Source organism: Haemorhous mexicanus, chromosome 1 (assembly GCF_027477595.1).
Source record: "Haemorhous mexicanus isolate bHaeMex1 chromosome 1, bHaeMex1.pri, whole genome shotgun sequence".
Lineage (NCBI taxonomy): Eukaryota > Metazoa > Chordata > Aves > Passeriformes > Fringillidae > Haemorhous > Haemorhous mexicanus.
Window position 1 is genome coordinate 47,366,346 of NC_082341.1, and position 21,417 is coordinate 47,387,762.

General features: G+C 37.5%; 2 protein-coding genes across 6 annotated transcripts in view; one reads left to right on the top strand and one right to left on the bottom strand.

Annotated features, from left to right (window-relative positions):
- ANLN (anillin, actin binding protein) overlaps positions 1-15,579 on the top strand; it is a 28,715-nt gene extending 13,136 nt beyond the window's left edge. Inside the window, exons 15-25 of one of the 2 annotated variants that reach the window (XM_059848713.1) lie at positions 185-311; positions 1,133-1,181; positions 1,261-1,317; positions 2,703-2,741; positions 3,084-3,105; positions 4,119-4,231; positions 5,876-5,929; positions 8,714-8,800; positions 10,282-10,389; positions 11,747-11,919; positions 12,249-15,579. In XM_059848713.1, coding sequence (XP_059704696.1) covers positions 185-311; positions 1,133-1,181; positions 1,261-1,317; positions 2,703-2,741; positions 3,084-3,105; positions 4,119-4,231; positions 5,876-5,929; positions 8,714-8,800; positions 10,282-10,389; positions 11,747-11,919; positions 12,249-12,372 — 953 coding nt within the window. In that variant the 3' untranslated portion in view covers positions 12,373-15,579. The remainder of the gene's footprint in view (positions 1-184; positions 312-1,132; positions 1,182-1,260; positions 1,318-2,702; positions 2,742-3,083; positions 3,106-4,118; positions 4,232-5,875; positions 5,930-8,713; positions 8,801-10,281; positions 10,390-11,746; positions 11,920-12,248) is intronic. The other variant, XM_059848723.1, reaches the window with a different exon arrangement.
- A 641-nt stretch (positions 15,580-16,220) lies between these two features.
- AOAH (acyloxyacyl hydrolase) overlaps positions 16,221-21,417 on the bottom strand; it is a 74,128-nt gene continuing 68,931 nt past the window's right edge. For 2 of the 4 annotated variants that reach the window (XM_059848763.1, XM_059848746.1), the window contains one exon: positions 18,220-19,276. Coding sequence is in view for 2 of the 4 variants with exons in the window: in XM_059848746.1 (XP_059704729.1) it covers positions 19,184-19,276 (93 nt within the window). In the remaining 2 variants the exon portion in view is untranslated. Of the gene's footprint in view, positions 17,159-18,219; positions 19,277-21,417 lie in introns of those variants that run through there. The other 2 variants (XM_059848735.1, XM_059848755.1) reach the window with 2 other exon arrangements.

The following is a 21,417-nucleotide window of genomic DNA, read 5'->3' on the forward strand; positions in this document are numbered from 1 at the left end:
AGTAGACACAGCATAAAGAAAATAAAATTGTTTTAAGATTAAGTTTATAAGCAAGTCTCAAATGTAACTAAATGCTTTAAGAAGGGTGAAACAGAGATGTGCTTAATAGCAATGCAGTACTTGAGGATTTTTTTAGGTACTTGTTGTCCTTAGGCTAACCAAACCATCTGATGTGTGCTTACAGAAGCAGGAAATTACTACTATGTAATAATACTGAGATCTGGAGCAGAAAACATGGTTGCAACTCCATTAGCAAGTACTGCCAGTTCCCTGAATGGAGATGCTCTTACTTTTACTACAACATTTACTATGTAAGTATAAAGAAACTCTTGAACCAGTTTTAACTCTGATGGTAGAGCATGCATAAAAACATTTATAGTCTTAGTTATAAGAATGTCATATTCTGCAACAAAGTGTGGAGAGATTTTGTGGTATAGTTATTTCCTTCTTCAAAAAATAGCTGGAAGGCACTTCTCTCAAAAGAGCAACCTAGACTTATTCAGCCATCCATCAGCTATATTCTCTTTCTCTTTCTCAAAGGCATTTTCTGCCTTTTGTTCTCTCCTGGAACACCTGCAATGACAGATGGATTACTGTGCCTGAGATGTTTTTCTCTTTTTCAGCAACTAACATTTTATATAGCCATTTGGTTTTGGTATCTGGGAAAATAGTGCTCTTATAACTATAAATTCAACTTTCACATGTCAGCTAAAAAGGCATTGTGAGTTCAAATGGCCGTTTGCTAGTAAGTCTTCAAAATAAATAAACAAACTCTGTTTTTGAAGTTCAGCTGTACTTAGATTTTCACTTAAAGCTATTTACTCGAAAAACCCAATCTGTGACAGGGGAGGGTGTAATCTGAGAAATGGTAGATGCACATTATCTGCCTCTTATCCTCCCCTCCTCTTTTCTGAGTTCCAGAAAGTATTTTTAAATAGTAATACACTAAAATCTTCTTGCTCCTTGGACAGTTATAAGGAGCAAAAGGAGGGAAGAAGTAAAGAGTAATTTAAAACCCAACAAAACTAACAAAAACAAACAAACAAAAAAACCCCCTAAAACTCTGCCACAAACAAAAACAAAAGCCTTTTTGCTTCAGTTTGTTTAACTTGTTTTTTCTTCTTCCCTTTAGGCATGATGTGTCAAATGACTTTGAAATAAATATAGAAGTTTACAGTTGGGTATGTATCAGTTCCTGTGAAGAGGTGGTGTAAAGGAGAATGATGTGCTGTACTTTCTCAATACCTTCTTGCCTTACAGGTGCAGAGAAAAGAAGGTACAAGTACTGATAAAAGGAAAAAGACAAGTAAATCTAAGGTAAATGAAACCTGAAAATCAGTAATGTAATGTTTCAACAGAAGGTGTACTAGCAAAACTGACTGATAGTCTTACACAATCTGTTGCTCGCTTTTACTCCCTTCTTGGAACATCTGCCATGACAGATGGATTATGGAGACCTGCAGCAATTAGTAGATTGGACCTGCAGCACTTGGTTGAGTCTGAAATATATTGGTGGGGAAGAAGTCTTACTAGTTCTGCAAAATGCTATGCTTTGCAGACAATTTTTTGTTAGGTGCGGGGCCTCCAATAGTGGTTTATTGCCTTTTTTCTCCACTTCAGTTAAACTATGCCAGTTGATATGCCCTCCCCTGGAGTTTGGTTTGTCTTTAAAGTTTTCTTGAACAACTAAAAACTCTTCTTTATACCCAGTATTAAGTATAAGCACTAGATGCTTTACTTTTTAAAGCAAACATTGTTTTAATAAGGGTGTGCATATTAAGTGTTTGTGCTTTTTTAAGAATATGTGAAGATACGTAACCCTAAACAAGCCTTTCTGGAGGTGGTTTGGGGGTTTTTTTTTGTGGTGGTTTGTTTATTTTGGGTTGCTTTTGGGGGTGTGTGTGCTTTTCTTATTTTCATTCTAATAGAGGACACAGTGAATTAATGGCTTCAGGTCTGATTTCCTCCTTGACATGATATCTGTCACTTGGTAAAACCAGGAAACTTGAGTGTCTTTCAAAACAGCTGGAATGAGTACTTAAGTCCCGTGTCTGCAAGCAGAAATAGGAAATTTCTTTGTTCTTTGATTTGGCCCAGTAAAAGATTCCACCTATTCTCTAATAAAAATTTCAAGTACCAGGGTTCACTTCTCCTGTGCTGTAGTTTAAAGGAATTTTTACTTAAAACTGAATGATTTCATGCTGCTGTGGGTAAGTTGCTGATATGAGGTTATAGGTTTGCCAGTGGCATCCTATATCTGCTTTTTGACAAGCTACTTAGACTTTCAACCTCAATAAGAGTACATAAATCCAGTTTGTGTTTACTATACAGTCTCACTTAAACTTTGAGATTTTAATTTGAAAATAATGACGTATAACAGCAGTATATTGAACATATCCTTAATTTTATTGTTAACTCTTACCTTTAGTTTAGCAAATATAACTTTGAAATCCCATTACATAGGTAAAAAGGCCTACTAAGATTGGTTTTGACTGGACATAATATATCTCAGTGGAAGAAATGCTATACAGCAAAGAAATAATTACTGCAGAAAAGTTAAAGCAGAAAACCAAAGACTTATAGTAATGAGTACCCATTCAAAATTTGAGATAAGCCTCTGTAGTTTCACTGTCTAGTTCTCCTGCAAAAGTGCTGGACAAATTCAGTAGTAAATGCATTTATCTTCTTGTCGTCTTTTGTAGGTTATTACTCCAAAGAGATTATTAACATCTATTACCTCGGTAAGCATGAATGTAATATTGTAACAAGATCTGACTATGTCCCCTTCCAAAGGGGACACAGATTAAGCCTGTGCTCATAATAGGTTCTTTCTGTTCCTTATGTAAGGCTCTATAAATTGTCCAGTTTTCTGCCAAATTTTTCAATCAGTTCAAGAAACAGCTCTGTTACATATGTAATGCTGGAAATATGCATCTATTTGGACTGTCTTTTTGATTTTTTTTTTCTATTTGATTGGCTTTTTAAAAGTACTTCATATCTAATTTTTTTTACCTTGGATTTGTCTTTAGTAGAAACTGTCAGAAGTACTTTTTCACTAAGCTTTTATATCTCTCTCTTTCTAGAAAAGCAACCTTCTTACTCCAGGTAAGTAGAGTCTAAACATCTTATTCCAGGATGAATAATCTACACTTGCTGTCAAAACTACTATATCAATAAATAACACTTGTAACAGACGACAATTTGTTAGTAATAAACACTAAATTTTCCAGCCCAGAAACTGGCCCTGTGCTTATTATGTTACCGTTATGTTCCACAGAAGATATTTGTACAAAATCAGAACTAAAATGTGGTATAAGATACCCATGGTTTACACTTTTTTTTTCCTGAAAGTATGAATTGAAACTAATTTAATGATTTTAAAAGTAGAGAACTAGAGTCTAATGTCAACGAAATAATAACAGAATAATTTGAAAATATGAACAGATCCTGAAATATTGCTTGTGTGTAGTGTTTTGTATTATATATTTATATATAAAAACATGTATAAACTTGTTTATATATTTCTGACTCTTGACAGAGCAAAGCAACACCTCTAAGTGTTTTTCTAAGTATATAAAAACATTATACACTTATCTGACTACAGTATGTGATACATGAGCTAGCTTTAGCAGAAATTTCAGCAACAGGAGCTCATGAACTAAATCTGGAATGTGTATCATGCTACTGCTACTAGTAAAATTCCTGAGCTACAGTGTCTGTTTCTCATTATATAAATGCAAAGGAAAGGTGTACAGCTTCTGGAAGATTGCAGTGTGTCACTTGAGAGAGGTTAAGAGACAGAAAAGTCACATTCCTACTGCAGGGCATGTGTGCTTTGTGGTGTGCCCCAGTATGCTCTCCATCCCTCTGAGACTTAAAATGCTTTGTGGATGTTTTCAAACCTTGTTTCTGAAAGAAGAGATCTGCTGAGGAGGAATGGTGTGTGTCAAGATTGTCTCTGAATGTGCTGCTGGGCTGGGCTGCCCTGCAAAGAGAGCTTCTCCTGGAGTACTGAACAGGGCATGCATGCAGTAGTGCAAATAAAGTACTTTTTTTTAAGCCTTGCAGCATCCTGATTGTGTGTTTTGGTATGACTTCACTTCAACTTTTCTCCACAGCCATGGCCAGTCCAGGTGGCCCAAATGCCATACGCAGTACGAACTTCATCCTTGTTGGATCCCACAAGTTATCGCTGTCTTCTGTGGGAAATACCAAATTTGCACTGGACAAGGTAATAGAAATTATTGGTTGCTAATCCAAAGGTAATTGCATGCTACTAGAAAAATAAGAGTCTGGGTTTACTTTTCAGGTGGAAGTACCATCCTAGAAATGAAACATATATAATGGTTTCTAGATAGGTTATTCATATAGACGTAAAAAATTTTTGTGTAGTTTTTACTTTACATTCAATTCATATGAAATTATATGTGTTTTGAGATAAACAGGGAGACTTTCACTACTATGCCAGGTGCTCTTTCATTTCTGTAGCTCAGTATAAGATATGGTTGGGCAAAGATAATGAAGGAATTTGATTACTAACTTGCTTTCACTGACAAAAAATTGATGTATGCAATTGGCATTTCTATATGTGGTCTTCATTTGTTGCTCCTAGTCTTGCAGTTGTCACTAAAGAAGGTTTTTTAAAGTGTGTTTTAATGATAATGAAGTATTTGAATTTTTCTGCACTTAATTGACCTAAAAAATGTAATTTGAATATATTTAGGAGCATGAGTTTTTCCTTTCATATCCCAATTAAATTTGTGGAAGCAAAATAGCTTAAGTTTTTTTTGAGAACTCTTATCGACTTTTATCCCTCTTATTGACTTTTATCCCGTTAGTTCCTTGTCTAAACAGAATGTTTATTGGCTTTTGCTATGAGAAGTTTAAAAAATACATTCTTACATTCATTGCAATCTCTAACCTTGTAATATCTAATACATAAAACCTATTTTAATAGGTGTTTATGCCAGCAGCTATCCTAAGCTAGTTTAAATAATTTCAAATGTTACTATGGTTTATGGTAGTACTAAATCACAGCTTTAGCTACTGAACAGCAGCATAAGAATAATTTTCTTTTTTTTTGCTAATCAAGTCCTATGGTGATGATAGTATTACTGCAATTACAGCTTCTGATAAGAGATGAGAGAACAAGAACTAGTTGTGTTTGTGTATAAGCCTTAAAACAAAATGTCTCAATAATTCCAACTTGCATTTTAGGAGTTTTACTTTTTGTAGATGACATAACAATGGTTAAATTGCACTGTTGTTACTGAGTATGTGAATTTCAGAAGTAGCAGCTTTGGTTCTTCAGCAAAATGTTGCTCTTAACCAGAACTATATGTAGAAATCTTTGTATGTAGCTTCCTTATTGGAAACCTCTTGTTCTTGGAGATAATAGAATCAGCTTTTGCATTATGCTCAGCAGTTTAGGTCTGGACTTCACTGGTTTGCATTGTATGGCAGGACACTGGACTGGCCTAGTGAAATATAGCAAAGGCACAATGTTTAAAGAGAATTCTGGGGAAACTATAACTTGGTTAATTTTTTGCAGATGCAGTCTTAAAGTTATCTGGCAAAATGGGGAATTCTTATTCATGATTTGTTTAGGTTTTTTTGTTAAATTACTACCTCAGTAAAATTTCAGTTTTGACTTGGCCTATGGCTGTACCAAGCAGCTGTTTGCTTCATGTATTTCTAATATGGAACAAACTGATGCCACAGTGGGTTTTTTGTGTGTCATTCCTCTCTTTTACCTATGTACTGTTAAAATGCAGACTATAAAGGACCAAAATATACCCATGTATAACTGTGTCCTTTTTTCTTCTAGACCATAACTTTACGCTAATTGCATTGAGCATGTTTCTTTTTTCCCTAGATAAATTTTGAAGGGGAGGAAAAAGAACTCTTGGGCTATATGTTCCAGGACAAGGTTGCTATGATCCTTTAGTTTCTAACTTAAATAGGAAAATGCTTTCTAGTGCATGTTGCTTATTTCTGTCTGGCCGTGATTGCAGCTTTTTTAAAAAATTCTTCTGAGAAAGTGCTTACAAAGATTTACTAACTAAACACAAGATGTTAGAAGCCTTTAAGACTTGCAGAATTCTACCCCTTGTCTTTCATAATAATAAGCATGCTGCTGGAACTCAGTTATTTAGGTTGCCTAGGGTTCTTCCTTAACTAGCATGTTTCTCTTGTCTTCCTAGATCATTAGAGGAGGGTGTTTCTTGCTTCAGAACAAATTACTGTCTTTCTTTAAGATTTCTAGTCAGGAAATTTGAGCCAGCTTCTTGATGAACTACACAGAACAGAATCAGCTGCTGTGCTGATAAGAGAACCAGAGAAAATGTCTGGCAGCCTAAATGTTTGTTTAACTCAACTTGTTGCTGCTGAAGAAAATTAAAATCTCTCAGAACCTAAGTAATCTTGCTTCTTAGTCTAGCCTTGTTCTGACAAAACAAAGCAAGACATTTGGCATTTTAAGCAAAAAGTTTTGAAAATAATAAACATGTCAAATAAATAAGGTCCTTATTTGTACACAAATGTGCAATTAAATTATTTTGCTTGGTGCATGTTTTGGCTTTAATTATGTGAATTGATATCCTTAACAGAAATTGTCTTTAACCTATGAAAATACTTTTATCTAGTTAATAGTTTACTTGAGTCCGGCAGAAGAAAGTGTTTTAGATGAATTTTCATATTTCGTCTCAAAATTAAGCCAGTGATTTTTTTAGTGCCTATCATCTCCTATTTTTAATCAAAAGTCTCCTAAGAAACCAGTTTTTCAAATGCTTGAGTTCTCTTGAGACCCTTTACAGATAGTCTTCTGTGACAGTAAGCTTTGTTCCTATGGCAAATACCTGAGTGACCACACCAGGATGCAAGATAGCATAGTCATGGGCTTTAGTTTTCTTTTAATCTAGCTGGATATTTGTCAAAGTGCTTTCTTTCCATCACCTTTAACTATTAAAGATATATATTGTTAAGTAGAACTCAATATTTTCTCATTATGTGTACAAGAGTATGTTTTGAGACCTGCTTTAGTAATTAGTAATGGTGTTGTAGGCTCTGCAAAACTGTGTTGTGTTTGCTATACAACCTCTTTGCTTTACCTTTCACACAGTTCCTCACTGGTAAACTTCATAAATTGGATTCTTCTCTTCTCAAGTAAAGCTTAAAGGAGATGCATAGTCCACAAACCTGAAGTGGGGAATGGCCAAATATTCTTGAGGCCCTCATTCAGAAATGGGTTTTACTGTGCTTTATTAGAGTTATATGCCATCATTCCTTGGTGTAGCATGTAGGGTTAGAGTTGTCTTTGCTGATAAGTTGCATCAGTCCTGGATTTTTTTATTTTTGTTACGTGGAAGTGTTTTACTATTTTTTGCTTCTCAAGTGGTCATGGAGACTCCTACCTAATGCTTAGAATTTTTCTGTGCTATACTATTCCTGTTGAGTACAGGAGCAAGCCATTAATGCTGTGTTAGTTGAGTAGATCTGACATATGAAAATGATTTGATCACCTGCTTGTGCATGTGTGTCTTATGTCTGGGAGGAAGCTGCATGATGTCTGCAATTCAAAGGTGATCAATTTCTAACCACAACACCTATTTTGGTGTTCTGCAGGACTCACTGAGGCCCACAGATGAGCACTTTTAACTACTGAAGGTTATTCCTTTTCATCTTAACTACTAGCAAAATTGAGTTCCATTTGAATGATGCTGAAAGCTATTTTGTTACTGTGTACACGTGCCTGCGCCTATTGCCTGGCAAACAGTTCTTTATTTGTATTTGGCTGCAGCATTGTCCTTCCTGGCTTTTCTAGTAATACAAAAGATGTGTGTTTCTGATTTTTTTGGTCAATTTCTTTTCAAGATTCTTAGCAGTGTTGCTTATTCAGATTTGCAGTGTGTAGAATGCTGTACAGGTCATCATTTGCTTGTTGGATTAGCAGTTTGCCTTGGTTTCCTTGTGAGGGAGGGAAAAAAAAAGAAGGGATGCAATTTCATGGGAGTAATTAAGGTAATGAGGCATTATGTGTGGAGGGATTGGGGAAAGCTCAAAGGCAGACCTTTGCATGCTCTTCCTCAAAACTCTTGACTATCAAATGACTGTTTAGCTGACCTCTGGTACAGTAATGAAGCTATTTTTTTTTTCCAGTGGCAAAAATAGGACTGAGAACCTTTAATGTTTGAAATTACTTAACACATGTCTTTAACACCTTGAGTACTAGTTGAGAACTGTTTTCATTACTTTTCCCCTTTCTAGGTCTTTTTTTACACAAAGATTTATCTGAGTAGGCACTACTACATCAGTATCTGCCAAAAATGCTTATAGTATCCAAGTACTATTCCTGTTTAAGCTCACTTTGATATTTTCCAAACAACTTGGTGTCAAACTGAGGCAGAAGCTTGAAAGATGTGGACTGGTGCCTTCTGTTGTTTCTAACCATGCTTGAAGAGCCTGTTTTCATAGCTAGAGTGCATGTTCATATATATATCCTGATGAGCAAACTAATAAATAATTCTTGGAAAGCTTCTAAATGAACTTGAAACCAAAAGTGATTGTTACTCTTTTGCTGGAGTCTGACTGCTTCTTTCTGGCTGAAGGTCCTAAGAACAAGACAGTGCTAATGTCTTGGTGCAGGTGTCTTGCTTGAACTGGTAAGACTTAGTTGAGAGGTGTGAAAATTAAATGATTCTTTCACATTTTGCAGGTTCCCTTTTTGTCGCCTTTGGAAGGTCATATATATCTGAAGTTGAAATGCCAAGTGGACTCTTCGGTGGAGGAGAAAGGGTTCTTGGTAAGGTGTTTACTGTATTCACTTCAAACTCCTGCCATGGAAATTACAGGTCCTATTAAATATAGTAATTTTTTAATGTCACACCTGTGTTTGAAGCTTAAAACTACCTTGATTTTTTTTTTTTAAATCTCTGAACCAGACCACAAATGGCTTTTAGTTTCTCTTTTAAACATGTCTAAGTTAAGGCTACCTTTTAAGAATTTGTGTATCTCTCTTCTAAACACCTGGGTGTTTTGTTATTTTGAACTTCAGTTAACCTTCTCTTGCTAAAATCTGTGATGTTAGGTGAGATTTTAATTTCAACGGCAGAAAATTTTACAGGACTCTTTTTGTGTGTGTCTAATAAAAACAAAAGATTGGGTCTTTTTCCACTGTGTTCACAGCTTTTATAAATGACAAAGAAACAACAGTATTTTACTTGAGAAAAATCTTGTGCCATTCTCTCTAAAACTGTACCAAGAAAATGTAGATGATACTTGGGCCTAGGAGCTGGAACTGTTGAAATGTCCACAAGATGGCAGTAAATGTGCTATGAAAATGAAATGTTAACATTTGCTGTTATTTTGGTGTTTCCAGAAATCACGATTTCTTTAGACTCATTTCAAACACTGCTTTCTCTCTCCTTTCCCTTTACTTAATTGAAGTCGAACAGATTTCATTAGACGCAAACATTTCACATGCTGATGGTATTTGCTCTCCCATGTTTCTGTGTACTAATTTGAGAGTCTATATTTGCTTCTACTATACAATATGTAAAACCTGAAGAATGATGTACATGCATACTGGATTTGTTCAGAGTAACTCCCTGCACCATTGAAAATTAGAATCTGAATTGTGAAGAGTGAGAATCACAATACACACCTTAATTGGGAAAGAAGTTCTGTATAAGTTCAAGAGGTATCAGGAATAGAAGTCAGATACTAAACTCTCCATTCCAGTTCTAAGGAAATGAGGCTTGAAATGGATGAAATGCATCACCCAATAAAAGAACTGCCAACACAAACATTTAAAAATCAATTTCTAATTTCCTTTGAACTGACTAAACGTTCTTGAGTGTGGCCTCTTGAATAGCTGCAGGTTTTTTAATCCTGATTTTTACATCAAAAATTATTCAAATATCTAATAATAATAAATTGGTTTTTGAACATGTTTTAGGAACTATTTATACTGTATAATCTAGAAATAACTGTTCTTTACCTTAAAATAATAGCAATACTTGTCACCATCAACATGAAAATCTTGTCATTTTAAACAGCAATGATAGGTGCCTTTTAGCAAAAGGCTGCAAACCTGAGAATGATAGTGTGAGCTAATTTTCTGTGCCATCTGAAAAATAAATACACTGTCTCTCTCAGTATATTTTTTTTTTTTCCTTCTTTTTCATTTAGTGCTATGAGGGGTTGCACTTAGAGAACCATTCTGGTAGAAAAATAGTCAAATACAGACCAAGCTCAAGTTACATTTAATTTTTTGTTTTTAAGACTATGTTTGAAGATGTCAGTGGATTTGGAGCGTGGCATAGGCGCTGGTGTGTGCTGTCTGGAAATTGTATCTCCTATTGGACCTACCCAGATGATGAGAAACGAAAGGTAATTCTGTTTTGTAAAACTTAAGTCTACAGTTCTGTAGTGCCTTACACAAATAGTTGTTCATTGTTAAGGACATTCTTAATGTTTAGGTTTTAGTCTGGTAAAGCATGGGATTCAAGTTCCTCAAGATTCCTTGGAGAATGGAGGGGACTTTTCTTCATAAAGCTGACCTAAATCATGGCAAACTTAGAAACTGACTTCCCTGTCTAGTAGGAAAGGGAGAAAAGTGATGGAAGATCCATATTTAATTTCCCCTTTAGTCTTAAGGTCTTCTATTGTGCTCATCAAATCACTAATTATTGAATTGAAATTGATTGGACTTTTACAGCTTAATAAGCAGACTGTATCTAGTTGCCTTAAGTTTTAGGCAAAATGATGACTAACACTTAATATGGTAAAAAATTAGAGTGGGCAATCCTTGTATATTGCAGAACTATCTTATTTGAAGTCTTTGTCTTCTTGCAGCTCTACATTGTAGCTGGAACTGGTGCTTCTTAAATGGTTTTTGCAGAAAACTAAGTTCTTGTTGGGCTAATGAGACAAATCAGAGGTTCATCTGTCACTGAGGTGAACCTTCTTGTCTCCTTAGTGTGTTCCTGCAGTGTACTAAATTGTTTCCAGGTTCTTTTAAAGACTGCTTTCAAGAGGGTTTTTCTGATTCACTGAAGTTATTTACCATTAAACACTTTCTTGTTTAGTGGCAGAGCATTTTCTTTCCTAAACTCCGTGGCAAACTCTGGTCCTTTTGGGACTTCTATGCCAATCCAGAGACCTGAGTTTAGCTCCTTCCCTGCTAACAGAGGAGCACCATATGCTGATAGTTGACATTGCCAAAATATATCAATGTACTTTCTTTCCTTGTCAGGAGAGAGGGAAAAATCTCTGCCTACTGTAAGACAAGATAGTGGGGGGGGGGGGGGGGGGAAGTTAAGCAAGAAGAAGGTTCCTATTTTGCTTTTGTCTGCAAGCAAGAAGCTTTTGTTTGTCTTGCAGATTCTGTTCTGGAAAATCTTCTAGACTTGTTTCACTATTTTTCAGAGGAAGAGTCAGCTGTATTTTGGTGATCTACAAAAATATTAAACTTACTAAATGCATCCCCTCACCCCTACTATATCTGTTCCATCGTACAGAGATAGATGACACCCAGAAATATCAGTATTAGTCCATGATTACTTTAAATCATGGGATGTTTTTTTAAATAAATTTTTTACAGCTGCGCATATATCACCTTTTTGTATGGAGTAACTCACTGAGAGAAGGTGTGTTCACTTAATGCCATCAAAGTTGTCAATGCATATGTTGCTCAGAATTACTCTTGATTGCAGTGCTCTTGACTGGTAAACTGATTCACTTGCAGCATCCTTTGGGCCGGATAAACTTGGCTAACTGCACGAATCATCAGATTGAACCTGCCAACAGGGAGTTCTGTGCCCGTCCCAACACTTTTGAACTAATAACTGTCCGACCTCAGAGAGAAGATGACCGAGAGACTCTTGTCAGCCAATGCAGAGACACGCTCTGTGTTACAAAGTGAGTGCATGAAATCATGGAGGTTGTGGGAGGGTATTTTACCTCATGTGATAGTTGTAGTAACGTAGGAGCTTTACAGTGCTGTCATAAGGATGCAAAGATCATTTTAAATGCTGAGGTTTTGGGTGGCACTTGAACTATTTTGTTCACTTTTAGTCCTAACTGCTTTCTAGAAGTGGAAATGCCAGGCGGCTTGGTTAGCAGGATGGTGGAATGTTTGACTTAATTTTTAGCCCTACTATTTGGGCTTCTGTGGTTGATCAGCTTGACATTTGTCACAATAAATAACTGGAGGTGGAGAATAATCCATCGGGTTCCTTGCCTTCTAGGAATTGGCTGTCTGCTGATACTAAAGAAGAGCGTAACCTTTGGATGCAAAAGCTCAACCAAGTCCTCATTGACCTTCGCATGTGGCAGCCTGATGCCTGCTACAAACCTTCTGGAAAGCTTTAAACTCGGGAAGGGAACTATACAAGAAAAGAGTTTAAATTAAAATCTGGGAAGTCCTCTGGGTCACTTATGCTTTAAGTTTGAGAGAGTATTTAACATTATACAGGACTATGTTATGCAGTATTTTTATTTCACTTAAAAAAATTTAAAACCTTCTTACTTCCTAGTTTTGAGCATGGTCGGATGCAATTAGCTGTTTCTCAATGTGCTAAATATTTATATAACTCCTTTTTTGGAAGTCTTCTAGATAGGTGCATTCTCCTTTTTTAAGCAACTAAATTATTGCAGGAAATCACACTTCAGGGCAGGAAGGGGGGCACTAGCTAGTGAAAGACAAGCTTTCCAGATAACTCAGCTCTCTGAAACAAACAATAGTTCAAAATACTCTTAACAAGAATGCTGCTGAAGCACAAGATTTAATGTTGTAGCATTTGTTGGGGTTCTTTTGTAATGATCAGGCATAGAAGTAACTAGTCAATTTTATTCTACAACATACAGTATAGATAATTCTGCTTGTCCAGTGTCCTTGTGGTCAGAACAAAACATGCACAACATATTCATACTACTTTTGCAATTTCTTATACAACCTAGTGTGGATAAGTGCATGGCATGTACACTATGTGATTTGCAGGTGTGGAATTAAGTATGCAGTATATTGCACTTTGATAGAAATGGAAGGGCTTGAATATTTTTGTTAGAATTGTTATATAAAAAATAATCAGACAGAGAAATTTAGGTTTATGGCTGTATATGTCAGTATTTCTTGGGACTTGTGGTTTTTACAAGCTAGAATTCTCCATTTGAGAACCAGGAATAGGTTAATAGGTAGTAAAAGTGCCCTTTTTTTGCTTTGTTTAATAATAAGACTTTACAAAGCTGCTGTGTACCAACTAATACTCCTCTGGCTGAAACAATGGGTCTTCCTCCCCTTGATATACATGTCCAGAAAGCATATAAAAGCAGTACTTCAGACCCATCATGAAAATGGCAACATTTCTCAGTTAAAACTTGCAGTTTTTATGGCTTTTCACCGAGCGTATTGAAATTCCAGCTCATTACTTCACTAGGAATGCAGTAGTGGAAAACTTAAGATTGCTATTGCTGTTATATATTCACACTTGAAACACTAAATTGTTACCTTATACTGTTTTCATCCTGCCCCTTTTGTACTTGCTTTTAAATCTCATTTTCTTTTCTGATGTGTTTTAAATATTTCCAAACTATGTATTGAGATTTATTTTATTCATTTAAAATAAAAAGTAAAACCTTTCCTGCTTTTTTCATAATGTCATCTATGCAATTTGAGATACTAATTTATAGGCCAAAGAAAAGATGGACTCCATACAGTGTTTAAGGAAGGATTCTATTCTATACATGTATCCCAGAATTCCACTTGATAATGTGAAGCCTTGGACATAGCTAGCTGAATTTTGTAGTCGGAGGCCAGATTGTTCATGTGCAGCAGCTCATCAAATATGAAGTAGAGAGACTTTTTTGTGACAGATATGGCAGCAGAATAATACAACATAGACAGTGCAAGAGCAAATTTCAGCAGTGGATATGTGGTAGGCTGTCTTAAACTCCCAAGTGAGTGTTAAAAACCATTAATTTTTGAATTATGAAATAAGTCCACAGAAGGGTTTTAAGAACAGGAACTGGATGACATTCAAAGGGAACATTTTTATTTAAGCTAATTGGACTATTATCCCTTGTAGAAACCAATCTGTGTTTGTTCATTGCCCAAGAAGTTCTCCTCATAAAGGAAAAGGTATAAAGTGCAACAGGTGGTGTTAGTATAGAAAAGCTGACCTGTGTGGTGACTTCTGGGCACATGAGTGGTGAGCACATGGGCTCCTGCAGCCAGCAGAAACATGGGATGCAAGCTTAGCAGGAAGCCTGCGCTTATGGCCTTCCTGGCTGGCACTGCTGGGTGCTGCCTCCTCCCCTCTGTGTTCCTCTGCTCTTTTAAGGCTTTGTGGTGAAAGTTTGCAACAATGGTTATGTAGATTTTCCATATTTGGAGCAGATTCTTTGTGAAGAGGTCAGACTGTGAATTCAAATAGCTTCAGGTAGGCTTGGATGTTCTATACCTCAAAATTAGTTCCTACTGTCTGTTTTCAAGCAAAGCTTTGTAAAAACCGTTTGCAGAGTAACATCAAGAGAACCTTCCTGCGTGCAGTGTGCTGGACCCAGCCAGTGACATAATCCCTTCTGTATTCATTCACATGCTCTGACTTTCCCCCAAAAAAGATGTTGACAGACCATTTCTTCTAGAACTTCACACTGCAAATAAACTTTGAATTGCATGGAATTATAATAAGCTTTCCAAGATAAACTTTGTTTTTCCTTTTCTCTTTTCCCTGTGCATTTTTCACCTTCAACCAGCCTAAGCACCTAGAGACCCTTAACCTAATGGAATAGACTAGAATTCATAGTTTGTCACTGTTTTAGCATAAGTAAGCTTTTTCAGCAGTGTTTTTTAAATATAGGACATGTACTTTTAAAATGGTATGGGTAAATGATTGATATTAGGGGGTGCAGATCTTCAGCTGTTTTTTGCATTTGAAATAATTGAGACATAGTGGTTGTAAAAGCTGATGGCTTAATAGTCCCAAAATTAATCTTTCTTTGATAAAGACAGGTTTCTGCATGCAGCTGGGTTTGGAGGTGCAGAGCTCACCTTGAGGCACAAGGGCATGTGCTTTCCATGGTGTGCCTTCAGCCAGGGGCAAGCCCATTCCTTGGTGTCCCTCAGAGACCCTGTGTCCAGCATGGAGCAGTTGTAATGGGTAAACCTTTGAGAGGTTTTTGCTTTGGGAGTTGGCTGTGGAGGTTTCAGGTTGTCTTTGAAAAGATGTTCTAATTTTATAGGAAACCTTTTTTTCCCCATTGTTCAGAAATACAGTAAGTTCACAATTAAGAAAGTCTGTAAGAGAAAAATGCTTTCCTCTGGGCAATGTAGCTTATTTTAGTTGAGGAAATTTCAGTTTTACTACTTAGTAAAACTCCTAATTGGTGTTATTAAATCCCAACCTCAAATGAAATACAATCATTTGCAAAGAAATTGCCTTGAAAATTAGGCTTCCAAGCATGACTCCCTTCCCCCTTTTGATTGCTACACTTCTGTGTGTTGATGTAGAGAAAATCTGATATTCTGTAATTATTGCCTGTGCTGTACTTGGGCTGTAGTAAAAACGTGTGGATGCTCTTGTTTCTGTCCTTGTGTTGTATTTAATGAAAGATAAGAGTCCTGAATAAGTAATACAAAAATATGAGGTGCTTTACCTGGCCAGGGTACATGGAATGTTATGTTGTTTGAAGAGAATTTCTACAGGAAGCAAGGGGATTTCCTTCTAATGCTAAATAGTCTTCCCCAGGTGTGCCTCTCTGGAGTTGAAACTATTCCTTGGGAGACTGGATATTTTGGTAACGTCTAAATGCCTTTAATGAATTGGGGCCTTATTAACAAGTATCATTCAATTAAGGAATGTATTCCCTTCTGGTTTCCTAAAGTAGGTGACTTGAATATTTACTTAAGTGTAGCAGTTATCCCAAAGGAATTTCTATCTTAATTTCTATTTTAATATCTTAATAAAAACCCAGCATTGACTGTACCCTATAAAAAGGATCAGGATCTAGGAAAGCAGTAATACATGCTTCAATCAAATACATGCTCAGAACAAGGAGCAGAGCAACTCTACTTACCTGAGCTTTGGGCTGTTGGGGTGTGTTTTAGTCATGTCATGTTAATGCTTACTATTTACTGGATCTTTTCCACCCATAATTATTGCCACTTAATAATTATGATCCCTCCACCATCAGTAAGGTTGCAAGTAGGGCAGAGCTGTCTCTGAATTTTAAATATTTTTTTATTTTGCTAAAAGCATTGGATAAACTGGTGAAAAAAATACAGTAATTCTCCATCTTCAAGTCTGCCTATGAAGGGCTGCCCAGTATTTTCAGTGATTCCCTTGGCCATGCCAGTAAAAGACATAGGACTGGGCATGTTATTTTTCTTAGGAAGCAAAAAAAGCAGAGATACATTACAGGTTGAAAAAGCAATCCGCTTTTTAAATACATGAAGTGTTGTCAACCTAATATCTTATTAATGGGGAAAGAGAACCTGTGCTCAGTCAGCCTATGCTGATGCTGCCAGGCACATCAAAATTGTAGTGCCTTGTGATTCCTGGCACACTTTAATGAGGAAATAGCAGCTAAATAATGTATTGACAGTCAAGGCAATTACATACACGCAATTTATAGCAACATAATGAGTTTGGGGTCCCCCCCTCTCCTTCTGGGATCAGATTAACTGTTGAAACACTACGTGTAGAAAACCTAGAAGTGTTCTGCAGAAGAAAAAAAGATTAGGTAGGGGTGGGAGTTTGCTGTATATGGAAAAAAGAAGAACAGCTTTTCAAACTGGTACAATAAATGGTCTAGCTGGCAGCTATCCTTTGATTTTTATTTTTGTAGTGCCACTGAAAAAGCATTGTCTACTTCTGCAGGTGAGATACAAACTGCAAAGAATGCTCTTGTGTTATGTCCACTGCTACTGGCTCTGATAATTTCCTCTACCCCTTTTTTGTGTGTGTCTTTAATCATCTTGACTCGTGGAAGTGCCGTCATCAATCGCATGAGGGTTCCAGCAGCTGGGAAGTCAGTGTCCACCTTGATCTTTGAATATGGCTTCAATCTGATCATTGAATGGATTCTCCTTGCCAAGCACTTGAGGCCACTCGTGTAGTGCCTTCTGCCAGGTAATGCCTGTTCCAAGGGCTGCAGCAATCTGCAAACCACAAATGCTATCAATTTCTTGGGCCTCTGTAATGCAGCCATTTCATGCCAGAGTTTAGAAGACCCCACCGTAAGGCAGACTGCCCAGTATAATCATGTGATGGACTGTAACCTCTAACCAAAGGATATACCCCATTCCAGCTGCTTGAGCAGGGCTAAATCCTTCTGAACAGTAAAAATAGGGTGAGGGCCCAATTTTTTATGTAAATCTGCAACTCCCTGACCTGTCATTTGTCTAATAATGATAGTCTGTCTCCAACCATTTCCGGATGCCTATGGTGTCTAGTCCATAAACTGCCATTTAAAAGCCCTGAAGTCTGATTTTTTTTTTTTTTTTTTTTTTTCCCAGTGAAACATTTTGAAAGTATGTCAAAAGCACTGCCTGGGTATAATGCATAAAAACCCAGCAAGTCCAAAGGAATTCATGCTCCCAAATGCCTTTGGTACTTCTAATAAATGTTCTCTGTGCTCTCCTGGGAGGAAACCACAGGTGTTGAGGAAAAAGAGGCCCAATTATTTCCAGTTTCATAACTGTGTCTGATGCTCTAAGTTTGCACCTGCTACTGGGTTGTCTTCAGAGTTTTTTTTCCCATGAGACCTGCACAAATGATAGAATAGCTTTTCTCCTCAATATCAGTCTCCCTCCAGCTTTCACAGAGGTTTTTGCCCTAGAAGTTATGTACCAAAAAGAAATGTTATCTACTGTATTGCCAGGGTGAAAAACATCAGTGGTAGCAGAAAGGGACAGAGAGAAAAGACTGAGTCTCCCTTGTCCAAGTTTTTACACCCTTCTGAGGCATTTTTATTATACTCCTAACCTGCAGTAATATTTGGCCTATATGGGAACTTTATTTTCAACCCAAACTTTTCAACACACTGATATTGATTGCAATTATGAGATTTAAATAAGGCTAACAAAGCCTCTTTTTTAAGGGCCAAGGAGGGTTCATGAAATCAAACTATTTGAGTACTGTTGTTTTTGACTGAAGCCTGTGGCAAATTTTTATGTGCTACTTTTAATCCTGTGCTTTAAAAGAAGCTCTAATGGTGGGCTGGAAGACAAATATCTTTCTTTTATTTAAGGGCTCATGTACAAAGAGTAACATTTGTGGGGTGGAGGCTCTTAGACTCTGGTCTCTCAAAGTCTTGTTAAGCTAATGAAGGAACTGGGGCAGGGAAGAGGGATAGTGGAGGTTTTTTCATTAGAGGGTTTTCTCCTGGTTGCAGTTTCTATTCTGACTAAATGTTATTCTGGGACACTCTATGGCTGCCAGGGGACTGAGACCTGTCCCTGTCAGAGCGATCCATTCTGGCATGGTGGTCTCCAAACCTCCTTCACAAACCTCACTAAGCCTTCCATGTGTGTTTTTAGCAGGAAAGATGGGATTGGTTAATTGGTTGGGTGGGTGGCTTAGAAAACCTTACTGTCTTTGCATGGTACATCCTTTGCAAAGGTCTCACTGGAGGTATGCTCTACAGTGTTCAGACTAATGCTGACGCTAATTTAAGGTATATATGCTTAGACTGCCCTAAATTGAATTAGGTTCTGTGCACATATAATTTTTTGACGTCCCAATGATTTCAGTAATTAATTCTGGATGAGTAGTTTAGCACAGAGAAGGGTTTGTGACTCTGGAAATTGCTTTCTTGCAGGTCTTTTTTAAATTCCAGAGTTCTTGTACTTTGAGATGTGGTATAATTTTTATAAGCTTTGCAAATTTTATTTTGTTGTTGTTGTTGTGAAGATGACAACCCCTAAGCAAGTTTTTAAAAGGAAGTATTACCCATTCTTCACAGAGCTCTGGGTGACTGCAACTGGGAGGCAGCTGTGGTTTTTCAGCAGCTTCTAGCTATCTACTTTTCCCCTTCTGCACCAAACAGGTGATAAGCATGATTCTCAGCCAAGTGTAAATACCCAACTCATCTGATATGCGCCACTTCAGCTTTTCCACTTTATTTCTGGCTGGAACATGCTTTGCTATGACTTAAGGAAGAAAAAGGGAGAAGCTAATCACGCTCAAGCTGTGCTTTCCTGCCTGTACATAAACATTAAGAATCTTCCAAGCGTCTCTGGTTCCAGTTTGCGATGCTCAGGGCTTTTGCATTCTCCCTGGAAACATCATAAAAGCAAGAAATGGAGCCGTTTATGCAGGATCCTGTTGAAATGCATGGCCCTGTCATCCAAACAAAGCAATCAACTGTTCTAGAGGGAAGTGGTGTCCTTGAAGCCATCTGGCATTCACAAGGATTTGCAGTGAAATTTTGTAGGAAGGAGGAGATGCTGAAGAAAGTCCCTGGGCTCCCTCTATGCTCACTGGGAAGAGAAAGCCAGATTCTTTCCAAGGACAGCCAAGCCAGACTTTGGGGAATGGTGTCTCAAAAATACTCTAGAGGGAACTTGGGAGGACTGAGTGAATCACTTTGCGTTTAGGTGTTAAAAGTAAATAGTGTCAAATTTCCTTCACCTCTATCCTGAGCTGGGTGTTTTGGAAAAAACTTTATGGAGGCAAATTTTAGCTTTGAAACTTTATTGGAATGCGGTAATGCCAATTATGAGTGTTTTGTTTGCTGCCTCCTGTTTTGCAACTTAAAAAAAAAAAACATGCAGGAAAACCCTTTTCCCACAAGAAATTTACAGGAAGAGAATGTGGTTCTGGGCCCAGCTCAACAAATCAGTACTTCGTGTTTATCCCATCTGTCATGATTTTTTAATATAAAATATTGCCTGGAGTGGGGACCATGGGCTCGTTTTTCCTGCCTGAGTGCCTAACCTAGCCTTTCTCCAATGCGTGAAAAACTGCAATAGCTCTTATGGGACAGAGCAAGTGTGGCCTTTTTTCTTATTTTCTTTTCCTTCTTGCAAGATATGCAAGCTTTAGTTACAAAGGTTCAATTCCCTCCCACATCACTCCAGAATGTTTGGACCTCTGGACTCCTGGCTATACACCTGCTTCTGCCATGTTTATACCAGCGGACAACTTTTTTTTTTTAAATTAAAGACACAGTGGATAAACAGCAGGTTAAATTCAAAGGCTGACAACAGGCACCACTTTATCCTGCCCATTGCTGTACCACAGTGATTAGGGATCACCCAATGTTCACAACTTGCCAGCTCAACCTTGGGTTGAAAGGGGCACAGAGAGTGGTTCCTTCATCCCAAACTTCAAAATTTCCTTGCGTTGAAGGCAAGACCTAAGATGTTTATGCTTTCCTTGGAGTGCTTTTCAATCTAAAAATTGGAAAATATTTGTCAGGTGCTTCGATATCTACAGAGGGAAAATTCAGCAGAAATGTGCTGGCTCGGTATCTTATCTGTTGTATTTATCAAGCTGCCTGTGAGGTGTGGGGAATAGCTGCAGGGATGGAAGCAAGAGCTTCTGTTCACTTGACAAGCTGCATGGAATCAATCCTCTCCCACTAGGCAGCTCTGTGTGCTACAAAAACCATACCTGGCCAGAGGCATTTGTGTCAGGAGTAAGTAAAACTTTAAATAAAACTTGTATGAGGAGTGAGTGAATTGTTTATCATCTTCCTTAAGAATACTCTAGAATAGCAGTCTCTGTTCACACTTCCCCTTCTATTTATTAAGAGAGTTGCTCTTTTGGGGCAGAGTGCTACGTCTCAGTCCAAATAGTGGTATGTTGATAACAGACTTCTCTAACAGGAAAAGAAAAATGGATTTACAATGGTGGATGTTTGGATAAGGCTAATTAATAAAACCTAGGAGGACAATAACTCACTTGAAGTGAGGCATATCTACAGCTGGCACCTTGACTGTAAGGGAAAATGTACCTATAAAATCATTAACATCATGCTAGCAGCAGGAGGGAGAGATCATAAGCACTGCAGGATGCCAGGTCCAGAGGGAATGAAATATGGCAGTGCTTGACTGCATCCTGTAGCTCAGCACTCTGGGGGCTGCAAGCAGGTTTGCAACTGCCCTTCAATGTCCTTTTGTAATTTTCTTGTGGCTTAGGAAGGATCCTGTTAAATAGTTGCTGCCTTCAACTCTGTGCTACCTTGCAGCTGCTGGTGGGATACAGGATGTGGGCTGGAGGCTGGATGAAAAGCTGTGATATGACAAGCCTGGCTCCCACTGTGGCCTGATGCTGGGGGTTATAAGAAACCTCAGGCCAGCCTTAGGCCAGGGAGAGAGAGGAAAATAATGCAAAGAAAATAATGCAAGAGTTTCCATTTTGTATTGCAGTTTCCCCAGATGGCAGAGTTGAGAATGGGGTTTGTTTCATCACT